Source organism: Brachyistius frenatus, unplaced genomic scaffold (assembly GCF_029030835.1).
Source record: "Brachyistius frenatus isolate BFR_SWC_R1_liver_20210118 unplaced genomic scaffold, ASM2903083v1 Contig_111, whole genome shotgun sequence".
In the NCBI taxonomy this organism is placed as follows: domain Eukaryota; kingdom Metazoa; phylum Chordata; class Actinopteri; family Embiotocidae; genus Brachyistius; species Brachyistius frenatus.
The window spans coordinates 62,195-76,447 of record NW_027210710.1 but is presented as its reverse complement, the minus strand read 5'-3'; the positions used below and the strand labels follow the sequence as shown (position 1 = coordinate 76,447).

The 14,253-nt window shown below is 43.3% G+C and overlaps 1 protein-coding gene across 1 annotated transcript; it reads right to left on the bottom strand.

Moving 5' to 3' along the window:
* Positions 1-780: 780 nt before the first annotated feature.
* Positions 781-12,764, bottom strand: matn4 (matrilin 4). Its single transcript, XM_069712714.1, has 16 exons — positions 12,642-12,764; positions 11,065-11,240; positions 10,799-10,957; positions 10,430-10,661; positions 8,877-8,999; positions 7,857-7,979; positions 7,304-7,426; positions 6,327-6,449; positions 5,690-5,812; positions 4,922-5,044; positions 4,073-4,170; positions 3,808-3,939; positions 3,494-3,677; positions 3,216-3,368; positions 2,273-2,377; positions 781-1,482 (listed from the first exon to the last, which is right to left on the bottom strand). Exons 1-16 carry the CDS (start codon positions 12,721-12,723, stop codon positions 1,424-1,426), a joined length of 2,118 nt encoding a protein of 705 aa, XP_069568815.1. The 5' UTR covers positions 12,724-12,764; the 3' UTR covers positions 781-1,423.
* Positions 12,765-14,253: the final 1,489 nt, after the last annotated feature.

Here is a 14,253-nt window from a genome sequence, read left to right as displayed (position 1 = left end):
TGTTGAGTATCTGAAGTCGGACTTCTGAGGTGGAAAATAAACCCCAAAAAATGTGAACACATGAAAAATGACGCCCACTCGGAGGTAAAAAGTTCACTCCTTTATTGCTTTTCTGTGCCGTGATACAGATTCATTAGAAAAATACAAAAAAACAACAAAAGTAAAGCTATTAGAAAATATACAAAAACATACAGGCATTCAAATATGAAGGGGTATACAGGAAATTTATGGTGGTCTTTTTTCTTTTTCTTTTTTTTATACAAAACTACAAGACTTCGACATCCTCCGCTATCATCGTATTCATTTACAAACAGTGAAGCTTCTCAAGGCTGACGATACAAATTTGACATATTTTATGAGTGTAATTTTAATCAGTTGAATTGAATACAATCAGGTCAGATGCAGTTAAAAAAAAAAAAAAAAGCAAAATAAAGTAATTTGTTCTGCATGTCAGTGAATACAGAAACCTTCTGATCTGTCTGGAAAGTGCAGAGTGAAGAACAAATTTGATGCATGAAAGGAAAGGTCATATTTTCCCTCTCGATGACGAGACCACAGCTTCAGTAACACTTTTCTTTTAAATTCCCTTTTTTTGAATTATGACCCAGTTTCCTGTTGAACTGTTCTCGACACAACAAAAGCTGCAAAAGATTAATAACTATCATCTCGCGGCGAGCGTTTTATTTTGAAAGTACACAAGCCAGTTTAATATTGGGAGTGGTAATAAACACTTCATTGTTCAAACTCCTCTCCTGCCCCCCCCCCCCCTCCCCCCCCCCCTCCGATTTGATTTTTATTTGCTATTCTACTGTTGGTAAAAAAAACAAATCTGCTATAAATACATCATATTTAACAAACCGTACAAAACAGATCAAGTATAAATAGGGCACGATAAGAGAAACAGACGACCGGTGTGCAGCTATGAATCAATAATCATATTTTTCACTGGATGGTGTTTTGTGCTTCTGTCTACTATCTACAGTACATTGATTACATCGAGTGTCCAAAGACGTGCTGCAGCACGACCTGGAGGTCAGCGACAGATGTTCTTGTTTTATCGTACACAAATATTCTCCTCGAAATCCTCGAAGTTAACAGACGTCCTGGTTTTTATCCATCTGTCTGAAACTCAGCTGCTTTGATCAGCGGTGGGTGGGAAGGTGGATGTGTTGTTGTTGTTGTTTTTCTTAATAATTACAACTATACCAGAAATAGGATTGTGTATCACAAACTGTCAGGTAGCTCCTGTGAGAGTGAAGGCCACGAAGGCTTTGTGGAAAGACACTTTCTTCTTTTCTTTTGTTGTTTTTTTAGTCCAGGTTTGTTTTCTTTGGGTTTCTGACTCCCCCTCTTGGTAATGATGTCGCCAGGACGTGCCCTCCTCTTCCTCATTCTGCTTCTCTGCCTCGGTTCGGTGACCCGATCACTTCCTGGACAGAAGCTGGTTCTCCAGCTGCTCCAGACGGGCCACCATCCCGGCCAGTGGGCGGTTTCATTAAGGATTGAATAAAGCACACGTGTACAACAACCGGCTATGATGATCAATAACAGTTGGAGCATAAAGTACAAACAGCAGCGCAGCAAGAAACCCTCTGTTCATCAGGATTATACATAATCATAATAACATTTCACATGTGATGGACAAAATATCAGGAACAGACTGAATCATAGAAAAATAAAAATCTAAGTAAGTAGGAAAGTCAGACGATCGATGTTGGTAACCTTGGCGACAGGATAGCATGGGGACCGGGAGGACCAGGGAAACCCTGCATGTGTGTTGGACCTGAGACACACTGCCTGTTTGTTACCTCGTTGAAGCACTGTGTGTGTGTGTGTGTGTGTGTGTGTGTGTGTGTGTGTGTGTGTGTGTGTGTGTGTGTGTGTGTGTGTGTGTGTGTGTGTGTGTGTGTATTTTGATGCGTATGGGTGCGGTTTGACATCAAAACTACCTGGTTAGGTTGAGGAAAGATCTTATTGAAGGGTTTTCTAAAAGAAATCCACGTTGGCTTGTGTTTCATCATGAACCCGAACCCTCGTCTCCTGGGTAACAGTCTTGGGTTCGTCCCGTTTAATCACACTACCGTTCGTGTGTCTTTGACGGCGGCCGATGGGTCAAACCGTCAGTATTTGTGTGTCCACACTGGCAGCGTGTCTGCTGCTGCTGCTGCTGCTGCACTGAATCACTGAGTTTCCTTTGATAAGTGATGAATGTTTGAGGTCCGACAGGTGAAAAACGTGCAACCAAAGAAAGCCCATTGATGTGAAAGGATATGTTTGTGTGTGAGCTGGTCCAGGCTGCTCATGGTGGCATGCTGGAACTCCACCAGACTCTCACAGGCACACGGGTCCTTCACCTCGATCTCCCCCTGACTCTCCTCTGCACAGACAAATCAGCAGTTCATTTACAGACACACACTCACGGAGAAGGTGCATTAATATGCATATTCTTTGTCTACATTAACTTTGTGAAACCTTAAACTTTCACTCTCACAAGGACGGAGGTATCACTTTTAAAACATGTTTCATTCCTGCAGTTTAAACAGTAAATATTTAGATTTAATTTCCACTCAGACCTCCTACAAAGTTAAAACTGTAAATTCCTACCCTTTTTAATGTGTAGGATTAATGTTGGATGAGGTGTTATAATGTATTTGATGGTATGTTTTGCTATTGCTTCACTTTATTTTAGATTTTTTTTTGTAACTGTCATGTCCTATTTGTGCCAGCAGGTGGAGACAAAGAGCCATACATCATATCAATCAGGATACAGAACAAACATCCAGGGACCATCACAGCTCAGCGTCATACTTTAGATCTTTCGAAAACTATTTCGTGTATGAGACAAAAAATCAAATGAAATGTAAATTTTTGAAACTTGAAAAATTAAAGCAGTAAACAAGTAAACAAACTGCCGTAGGTTGAAACCGTCAGCACGAGGAGCGTGATGCCTTCAAAACAGAAACTTTTTTTCACCCCAAAACTATTGAATCGTGATTTATTTTAAAGCTTATTAGACATTTTTAAATGTGAACTCTTGAATGCATCTTTTTTGTACATGTGTTGATGTCAGAAATGTAATGTTCCTCTGAGATGTGGTGGGTGTTCAGATTCAGATTTTCTGCGTAATATCTGGGGTCACCTGGTAAAACATTAGTAAATAGTTGAACTACTTCTCCATGCTGTCACACAAATAAAGCTGCAGCAGAGTTTGGTACCGGGGCAGATGTTGAGTTTGAGGTTCTCTGCGATGGTGTTGATGGCGGTGAAGTCGGTGGTGTAGTAGAAATGTTTCTCCAGAGGCTCCGACGCGATCTCACGCAGCTCGTCCTCCACGGCTTTCCCAACGCCCACCGCGTACATGATGATACCTGCAGACAGACGCAGGCAGAGTTACACCACCAGGGGGCGCCTCCTCCCAGTTTGGGCATTACGCACAGAAAAAAAAATAATAAAATCATGCTTTTTATGTCATTGTGACGGAGTTGAGTCCCACCGGCTTCTTTGGTCATCTTGGCGTACTCGGTGATGTCGTCCTGGGAGCGTCCGTCGGTGAAAACCAGGCCGACTCGGGGGATGTTGCGGGCGGAAGGACGAGCGCCTTCCGTCTCGGAGAAGCTGTTCTCCACCATGTGCTTCAGGGCCAGACCCGTCATCGTGCCTTTCTCCATGTAGTCCACCTGAACATGGACAGTAAAATGTTCTGAGTCTTCGTCCTGCATCTCTTAAACTTTAGGTCAAACTAGAAATGTCCCGGGATCATTTCTACGTTTGTGATGTATTATACACTCTGTTGTTGTTGTTATTTACCTTCATGACAGCAGCTTTGATCTCATCAGCGGTGTGGTACATGTTGAGAGGGAACTCCGTCCTGACCCGGCTGGAGTACTGAACCAGCCCGACTCTGGTACCATGAGTGGACACGTCCAGGGAGTCCACCACCTGCAGCAGGGGAGGAACACAGGTCCATTTAAAAAGAAGAATCTAGATATGATGTATTCTTAATCTTTAATAGTCATCTAATAGACACTTTTCTTTCATGCCACCAATTGTTTTGCTAAATAACAGACCGAACCTGGTTGACAAACTTTTTGACGAGCTCAAAGTTTTGAGGTCGGACGCTCTTGGAGCCGTCGATCAGCAGCACCAGGTCGATGTTGGCCGACTTACAGGCTGAAGAAGAAGAAGAACAATTGGAGGTATTATTTCTCGTATCCATATATTTGAAGCATCAGCAGTTAAATCAGTTTGAGTCCAGTCGGTTTGGGAGCTCAGGGAGGATAAAGGTGGACGGGATGATGGATGAGACTCTCTGCTCTGCCTCTGAAGGTCGTGCCGAGGTGCCGTGTGAAGGTCACCGGCAGCATCTTTATTCTCCGGAGGGGAAGAAAAGAAAAACTCAAAAGAACATCTTCATCCAGACAGAACCGAGCTGCTTTTATCCTCAGCTGAGATCTCCTACGACTCTGATGTGGTGAAGGTTCACCTGGCCGGTCTGTGCAGGTGAAACGGACGACTCGTGACTCCTGACAGGTTTCTTGGAACTCTGTGTTTCCTGCATGTGTTTATCTTCCTGTTGTTTTTAGGCTGATGGATCTGAACTGCAGCGACCACACCGACCTCCCGCTCTGCACCTGCATCCTTCTTGTCGGGTCCTGCAGGATCTACAGGTCCAGCATCGGAGCGGTGAGTCTCTCCGACTGAGCTTATCGATACAGTCCTGCTTTTTATGGCCGAAGCTGCACAGACAACGTTTCAGTAAAGGCTGAGTTTTTTTATACGTATATTTATAGTGGGTCTGTACCAGATTTAGCTCGGGGCTCATTTCCATCTACAGCCCCCCCGGGTTGAAGTTTAAAAAGAAGCCGTTTGTTGAAGCTGTTTGCTTCAGACAGGTCAGTGGTTCTTATGTTCCTGGACTTACTGCCGCAGCTCTTCCTGTCCTCCTGCAGCAGTTGTCCCTCGGGACAGATGCAGTAATAAGATCCTGGAGTGCTCACACACTGGTGCTCACAGCCGTGCCCCACCGTGTAACACAGGTCCACGTCTGCAAACACACAGAAACATTCATTTACATACAGTATGAGAGTTCTGTTCTACTGCGGATCGGTGAAAGGAACCTGAATACATGTTGACTCTTAGAAACACTGTTAATTCAGCTCAGTGAAAAATCCTCTTAACTGTTCCAGACTTTTTTTTTTTTTTTTTTTAAACCCGTTTTAACTCCAAAAAGGTTTTAGATAAACATTCAAGAATAAATGCACACTCAGCACGTTTCAGGGTTCCCATTGGTTCAGGGGATTTTAACAAATCTTTACCAGACAGCAAATTTTCATCATTTATTTGGGCCAAGTCCTTTAATGTTTACATTTTAGTGGCCATTTATCAAAATATAATATTTTCCATAAAATGTAGCTGATTAAGTCGCCAGCTAACTACCGTTATTGTTAGATAAATTCTTTGCCTCTGCAGCCAATATGTAGACATTTATTTGACTTATTTCAATATTGGCGCCTTTTAAACAGAAATCTGTCGATCATTTTCTGTTCATTACAGGTCATGAAATTTCAGCTTTTTTGTCAGTTAAATTTGACCTTAGACATTAGAAGGGGAACCCTGTTTCTCCTCACTCCACATTTTAACAGTAAAATACATTTAAAGCACATTTTAATAAGTGATATATTTCTCTGACTCGTGCACGTCTTCTTGTCCTTGTTGAGTTTGAATCCTTTGTTGCAGTCGCAGGTGAAGACGCCCGGCGCGCTGACGCAGATCTGCTCGCAGTCATGCTTTCCCTCGGCACACAGGTCGATGGCTGACACACACACACACACACACACACACACACACACACACACACACACACACACACACACACACACACACACACACACACACACACACACACACACACACACACACACACACACACACACACACAGTTAGGTTTAACTCGTGTTACATGTGTGGTCTGATGCGTTGCATGGGGTTCTACATTAAGCAGGAGCAGGTTGAAGCCGGAGGATCAGCCCGAGAAGATGTTCAGATGTTCTTTAACACACAGATGATGACGTTTTCAGTTTAATTCACGTTTTAATCACTTTTAATGTGTTTTATTATGTTAAATATTTTATCAAAGTAATGTTTGCTTTCAAACTGACACCCGGTCCAACAGTCCAAACACCCAAATTAATTTACACTCTTCCCATTAGAGAACCTGGAAGAGGCAGATATTTCAGGTCAGATTTCCCACCACCGTAGTGTATGTGTGTGTGTGTGTGTGTGTGTGTGTGTGTGTGTGTGTGTGTGTGTGTGTGTGCCTGACTAACGTGTGCAGGTCTTCTCGTCTTCGTTCAGTGTGAATCCTTCGTTGCAGTCGCAGGTGAAGACGCCCGGCGCGCTGACGCAGATTTGTTCGCAGTCATGTTTCCCCTCAGCGCACAAGTTGATGGCTGAACAACACACACACACACACACACACACACACACACACACACACACACACACACACACACACACACACACACACACACACACACACACACACACACACACACACACACACACACATTGAGTTGAAGTGTGTGTGTGTGTGTCTGTGTTCACTGAAAAAAAAAAAATCGATATCTGATCCAAAGAGCATTTTTTTTGTAGTTGAGATCTGTGTTGGATTTTGTTTTAAGACTTCTAATGAGAATAAAATAGATAATAAACTAAATGCCCAAATATATAAATTCCAGGAAATAGACAGGATCAAAGGGTTTATTAAAACACATGAATTATTCAGTTTGATTCCTTTATAATAACTTCCTGTGACTGTCACACACACACACACACACACACTTCTGCTTTATAACCTTTAACCTATTTAAATATAAAGTTTAACAACCAGGTGTTTTCTAAAAGCCGAGAACAGCCGACTGTAATATTTAAAATGTTTCTCTTTGCGTAGTGCCGTTGTGGTATTTGTGTTAAATACACAATTACACGTTGTATCACGTGTGCTTTGAAGACTTGTGTGTCTTCCAGAGAACGACGAGTCTTCGCTTGTAAATCCTCTTAATTTCACAGGTTTCTGTCAACGCTGCAGGTGTTAGTATGTACAAACATGTCCACCGCTGGTGTTCAACATGCTTCCTGTTGAATATGCATCGTGTGTGTGTATCATTGAGTAGTTTGTGTTTCCTCTGATGGTCCTACGTAACCGTTTATTCTAACAGTTTGATGCTCACCTCCAGCAGCAGACATCTGTTTCTATCTGTTGCTCCTCCGTGTTTTATTTTGTTTTATTTTTTGCTCTACTCACCCTGGCAGGTCTTGCCGTCGTCCAGCAGCCTGTATCCCTCGTTACAGCGGCAGTGATAGCCGTTGAGCACACTCACACACTCGTGATCACAACTGTGGTTCCCGAACGAACAGTAGTCGATCACTGAGGGGGGGAAAGCAGCGGGGAGGGGGGGGGGGCAGCATCAGCGAAGAGCGGCGGTGGGGGTGAGGGGGTGGGGTGGGGGGCTCGCCTTCCTGTTCCCTTTTTAACCTCACAGTTGGTCAGAGCAAAGACTCACTCAGCCATGAAGCTCATCAATGCATTCAGGAGCCTTCAACAGTAAATCAGGTCGGTTTGTGTGTTTTACAGTAAAACGTCTCCCGATCACATCCTGACTGCTCAGTTTAGTGATTTAAAGCACTTTTCTTAAAGCAATGAGTCGTTTTATGTTGACCAACTGCAGGTGGAGGAACGTCGTGCGAACCCACGCTGAGCTTCACGAGGCAGCAGAGGAACCAGCAGGATGGATTTCAGCGTTCGATCAGTAAAACGCAGTAAAAGATGTGTGAAGACGATGTTTTCTGAGACTCACTCGTGCAGGTCTTCTTGTCGTTGTTCAGTTTGTATCCTTTGATGCAGTCGCAGGTGAAGGAACCCGGAGAGCTGAAGCACATCTGTTCACAGTCGTGTTTTCCCTCCGCACACAGGTCGATGGCTGAAACACATCAGGTCCAGTTTTCAAACATCCTGCAGATGTTTTTCTGAATTTAAACTCATTTTTGAATGAATCAGTTATTTACTAACTAGTTTGTTGTTTTAAATTTACAGCTGGAACCACGTTGATATTGTCTTGTTGGTTGTTTTATGTAGTTTAAAGCAGATGGGCCTGAAATCTTCCCTATGAAGGGACAAAATGAATCCGGATGGAGAGCCGCGGGGCAGAAATACGTGTTTATGTGAAATTACATTTCCTCAAAATGTGACAAATAACATTTTAAATCTAAACTTCAGTTTCTGAATAATTCAAATATAAAAATTGTATTTGAGTAATTTTATTATTGTGCAGAAGATATTCTTAAAAATATTTTTTTCTCAAATGTTCTCATTTTGTCGCTCGTCTCATCTCATCCTGACTGGCAGCTCAAAGTGATGCAGGACACATTAACAACATGAGCATCAGCAGGACACAGATGACGTCATTCTTCATAAATAACATGGAGGTCAATGGAACTGTAAAACTCAACTTTTTTTTAGCTGTATACATTTTACAGTTTGGATTTGACTTCATTTAAGAAAACGGAGAATAAGATGTGATGTGAAGAAAATTGTTTCTCATAAATCTGTAACTGGTTCTATATCGAGTGAAGAAGGCTGTTTGTGCCGCTGCATGTTGATCAAAGCCCAGTTTTATTTTAACAAGAATAAAATCTTGTTTGAGGATTTTTCTTTTTTTTAAATTTCTTGCCAGAAGAGAGACTGACTTGGACTTTTTCCTTATTTATTTTTTTAACCTTTTGTGTTTCCGACCTTCATCGCTCCAGTTTGAACTTCTGGACCTTTTCCTGCCTCTAAACATGTCCGTGATTATGATTCCTCTTGTAACGCGACTCACCTGCGCATGTTTTCCTGTCGTTGTTCAGCGTGTATCCGGGCAGGCAGAGGCAGTGGAAGGAGCTCGGGGAACTCTCGCAGACGTGCTCGCAGCCGTGGTCGGACTCCAGACACAGATCCACACCTGCAGCACAGGTGAGCGCTGAGTCAGCATCCGTAACACCAGCCGCAGAATATTTACAATAACATCAACTTAACAAAAAGAAAATAAAAAGTGGGAAAAAAACACCACTATTGTATGACTTTCTTCAGTTCCTCCTGATATTTTTAATTAATTTCTTAATTATTTATATGTAATTATTCACTTTTTTACGCTTTATTTCTGTCTATCTTTTCCGTCTTCCACTGAAGAATTCCAGATTTATTTTAGAGCTGCAGTTCGGTCTAGAAAAACAGCAGCAGGATGAAATATGTTGCACTTAAGGGATTTGAGGAGTCTGTTATGAAAAGGTTTTAGGTTTAAGGTTTCTGGGGTGAGATGGGCATGGGGATTTCTTTAGGTTTTTTTTGTCCAGTCTAGACATTCACAGTGTTTTTAATTATATGGAAAAGCTAGTGTTGCCCCAGAACTGTGTGAAATTTCCATTCCAGAGACTCGTCTGCAGGTTTTTATTCGTCTTATGGTGACTTCAAATAAAAGTAATCTGTTAGCTCCATAAAACGTGAAGTTCCCTACCAGGTTCAGACAGCGATTTAATGAAAACATGATGTCAAATCTATAAAGAATGACTCCTCTCACCGGTCAGGGATTTCATGAGCTTCATGTTTTATCTGTATTTAATACAGTCTTCTGTTTTTGATGACTTTACATTCTGTTCTCGCCAAGCGGCAACCGGCAGTGATGTCATCAACCATCAGTGATGTCATCATCCATCAGTGATGTCATCGTTGGTTTGTGAACGTTATGAATCTTCCAGTTCAGATTCTGTCCGTCACCATCTTGTTAGTTCAGAGCGGTTTGGAGCAGGAAGTGACCATATTTGGACGAGCTGGGGGAGGAGCCAGCGGTGGATCTGACCGATCTGATTGGAAACCTGACGATACTACGTCCCGCCCACCGATAGCTGTAACCTGACTGCACCACAGGCCTGTCAATCAAACAGACACGCCCCCAAAACCAGGTCTTCTTGAATCTTCTTTTCTAATGAATGAGGGATTATTTTCAGATGGACCTCCAGAAAACTAAGAAGAAGGAGTGACTTTAGCTAACAACACCGAGAGAACTGATGGACACATTTTATTCACTTTGGATTTGATGAGAGAAGTTGAATGGGAGTCTATGGAGCCGGAGACTTTTTGGAGCCGACCTCTAGTGGCACTCGCTGGTATTGCAGCTGAAGACACTTCTGGATCAGAACCATTTTACAGACCTGAAGCTACGAACTCTTTTATATCCAGTCTGTGGTTCTCACAGAATTTACTGACAAAAAAATGGTGTAATAAAACCTGTAATTATACAACTTTATCATCTAAAGCTCAAACGAAATGCCAAATAAAAATGTTATATAAATGAAATTCCAGATATATTCGTCATGGCTTGTCCGTCCGTCTCACCGCATAGCTTGTCCTGGAACTGCAGTCCGAACTGGTGGATGAGGTCGAAGGACTCGACCAGGAAGACGTGGTCCTCGAAGGGCGGTGAAGCCATCGCCCTCAGCGATGCCATGTCGGCTCTGGCCACGCCCACGGCGTAGATCTCGATGCCCTTCTCTCTGGCCTCGGCCGCCACCTCCGCCACGCGGTCCTGAGGACGTCCGTCGGTCACGATCACGGCCACGTTGGGAACCTAAAGGGGGGGAAATCCTCAGGGTCAGATCCTTTGTGGACTAAAGATATTTAAAACCCACCAGAGCAGGTTAACTACAGACAGAGAATATAAAACGGTCTTTCAGAGACAGTTGGACGTTCAGTGTCTCTTGGTACCTTCGGTCTGTCTCCGGCCTCGGCGGTAAAAGCTTCATTCATCACGTATTTGATGGCGAGCCCGGTCATGGTGCCCTGAGCGAGGGGGATGATCTCGTTGATGCCCTTCATCATGCTCTCCAGCTTAGGGTGGGTCTTCAGAGAGAACTCACTGCGGACCTGGAGACGCGAGGACAGACGAGGACAGCGATGACGCCCAGAGACAGAACTCATAAACAGAAAATATGATGGAAGTGTACAACGTGGAAGATGGACCGCTGCGGTACCTGGCTGGAGTACTGAACCACGCCCACTCTGGTGGCGTTGAGTCCGATGTCCAGCGTGGCCAGGATGTCGATCATGAACTTCCTCATGGTCTCGAACTCGTGTGGCCGGACGCTGCGGGAGCTGTCGATGAGGAAGACCAGGTCCACCGGACCCGACTTACATTTCTGCTCCGGACCTGGAGGAGGGAAGAAAAACAATACGAGATGTTGACACTGAATACGTAAATGATGACAGATGAGGAGACGTCAGTTGTCCTGGGGGCTCGAGAGCAAAAGGTTTTATCTGATTATATGAGGAGAGGACAGAAACTGTCAAATTAAATTCTACCACAATACATACAAGGACCTCATGAGACGTCATATTTGCTGCAAACCTCCTGAACTGTGGCGCCATGGCAACAAGGTACTCCAACATAACAACACACCAGCTCACAGTGGAGAATAGAAATCAGTGGAAATCACTGCATGGGCTCAGGAACACTCGGCTGTAAGCAGGCGTGTTGAAGACTTCTGAAAATCTTGATGTTTCTCTGCTCCAGTTTCAGGTTCACGGTGAAATCACTTGATTACTTGGTCTTTTCTTAGGTTTGACAAAAAAAACAAAAAAAAACTAACTGTCCTTTGAACAGTTGTAGTAGCTGTTGTGGTTGTGTGACCTCAGACATATATTTATGATCAAAGAGTCTCTACTGAACTTACAATAACTGAAATGGAAGGATAATCTACTTCTTTCTTTGTGGATTTTCAGACGTCTCCGTGTCCTCTTGATGTGTTTTATGTGCCGTCAGGAGTCTTTCTTCTTGCAGCACTATAACTTTCACATTATTTACCACCTGAACTGTCCTCCACGTCTCCGGCTGCCTCAACTCACCTGTTTTTGTCCTCAATTATTTTCGGACGCGCTCGTGTGTCGTAACATCATCTCGGTTCAAAGCTGCTGCGGTCGCGGATGAGAGTCTGTGTTTGTGCTGCGGCTTTACGAGTCGGGAAAGGAATCGTTTGATTTGTTTGATTAATGCACATCTAGAGCTTCTTCACAAAAGGCTGAAGACTATCGGAGTGAGCAGACGTGTGGGAGTGTTGGTGAACCATCTTGACATGAGCACTGGAGGGTTTTAAACATCCTGTAAATCTGTCCACTTCAAAGTCTGGCCAAATAAATCAAGTCAGACGCACATATAAAGTAAAACAAATGTATAGATATGATATCAAACTTGCCTTTATGTAAAGTTATGATTCATGTGAGTCCTGTTCAGTAACTTACAGCTTTTATAAATAGAAAGTGTCGGAGAACTGGAATCTGTCTCCCGAGAATGTTTGCTTTAAATTATGTAGTTTTAAATATCTATTATTTCTTATTTTTAAACATGATGATAAAATCCCTTAGTGAAAAAGTTTACAGATTTTTTTTCCTTTTAAAAACAGGAAAGAAAATAAGGTTAAATAAATGTATTTACATGAGGCCCTAATTTCATGACTCATTTAAAGAAAGTAAACATTCCACATTTGGGAGAAAAGTAAAGTCTTTCTTGAGTTTTTATTATTTTCCATTTCTTTCTCAGTATCGTCGGACTGACCTGCTTTGGGTCTGGCAGCGGCGAGGACGGCCAAGCTGAGCAGAATGAAGCCACACAGAGCTCTGAGCTGTCTCATCTTCATCCTGATGATACCGATCTCACAGCTGGACTCGGTTGGACTGGAACCGGATCAGACTGTGAAGAAAAGGAGGAGGTGGGTGAGTCAGACAGAAATAAAGCAGACGCTGAAGTGTGCCCACGTTATGTCTGATTTGTACTTATTCATCCATGTGTGCAAAGACGTCGAGACGTTCAGGTCAAAAAGGGGAAAAAAACTGGATGAAAAAGTGAAATTAATTTTTTTATTAAGGTTAGATATAGTTAGTTTGGCATCTCTTGGATTATTTTGGAGCAGGAAGTGACCATATTTGGATGAACTGGAAAAGAGCGAGCTATGAGTTCTGACTTGATCTGATTGGGATCAGAGGACACTAAGCCCCGCCCACCTGTAGTGGAAACCTGACTGCACCACAGACTTGTCAATCAAACAGACCTCTTCCCCAAACATACCTTTTTTTGAGGCCTAATATCTAATTAATGAGGGAAGAACCTCCAGAAAACTAATAAGAAGGAATGACTTTAGCTAAAAACACCGAAATGACTCGTGGAAAAAAAAAAGTGTTGACTTCGTATTTCCTGAGAGACGTTGAATGGGAGTCTATGGAGGCTTTTTGGAGCCGACCTCTAGTGGCACTTGGTGGTATTGTACTTAATGTCACTTCTGCATCGGAACCATTTTTCAGACCTGGAAGCTACGAACACTTTTTTTTAAACAGTCTGTGGTTTTAAAAGTATTTTAACAACAGAAATCATTTAAAGTTCCAGCTTTGTCCTGCAGTAGTTTGATTAGTTCGTTTTATGTACAGATTCATAACTGGGATGTGATTTAATCTCAAACTTTGAGTAAACTTCAGAAACAGGAGTGTAGTCATGGTTTGGAGTTGGTGCCGACAGACACGTGATGGTGACAGGACATCCCTAGTTTCTTCTGACTCTTTAAGATCAGCAGACACGGAGGGGGGAGTGCAGGGTTGTCATGGAGACAGATGGAGGAGGTTGGGGTGGACGGACAGGTCAACCAAACATCACAGTTTGATACAAGAGATCAGTCATCACTCGATGAAGCCGTGAGATGTTTGGGAGTAAAGTAAAGAGATCTTGTGCAGATAAAAGACGAGCAGTGACTCGTCGTAGGTTTTAAACCTCCGTCGGCAGCGTCGGCTCCATGTTTTCCACCCCGGTCGTAACCCTGGAGACTCTGCTGTGATCGGTGAAGCTGGATGTGTCGGAGCTCATCAGAGAGAGATTAGAGAGTGGAGAGACACGGCAGGGAATTCCTGCTCTCTGTTCGTAAAAGTGATGATAATGATCACGTGTGTTGCTGCTGGCGGGACATTCCTGTCCGTCCCCGTCATAAAACACTCGTCTGAAAAACACCTGGAGGAGACGCACAGACGTCCCCGCTAACATCTAAACACACACCGCTGATCTGCTGCCGTGTGTCTCCGACTGGGAAGAGTTTCTGTTCAGAGCTCTCGGCCATTTTAAACAGGCGGCATGAGGGCAGTCTCTCTCGTTCTCTGCGGGTCCTTCAGGTGTTTATCTCTGTCTG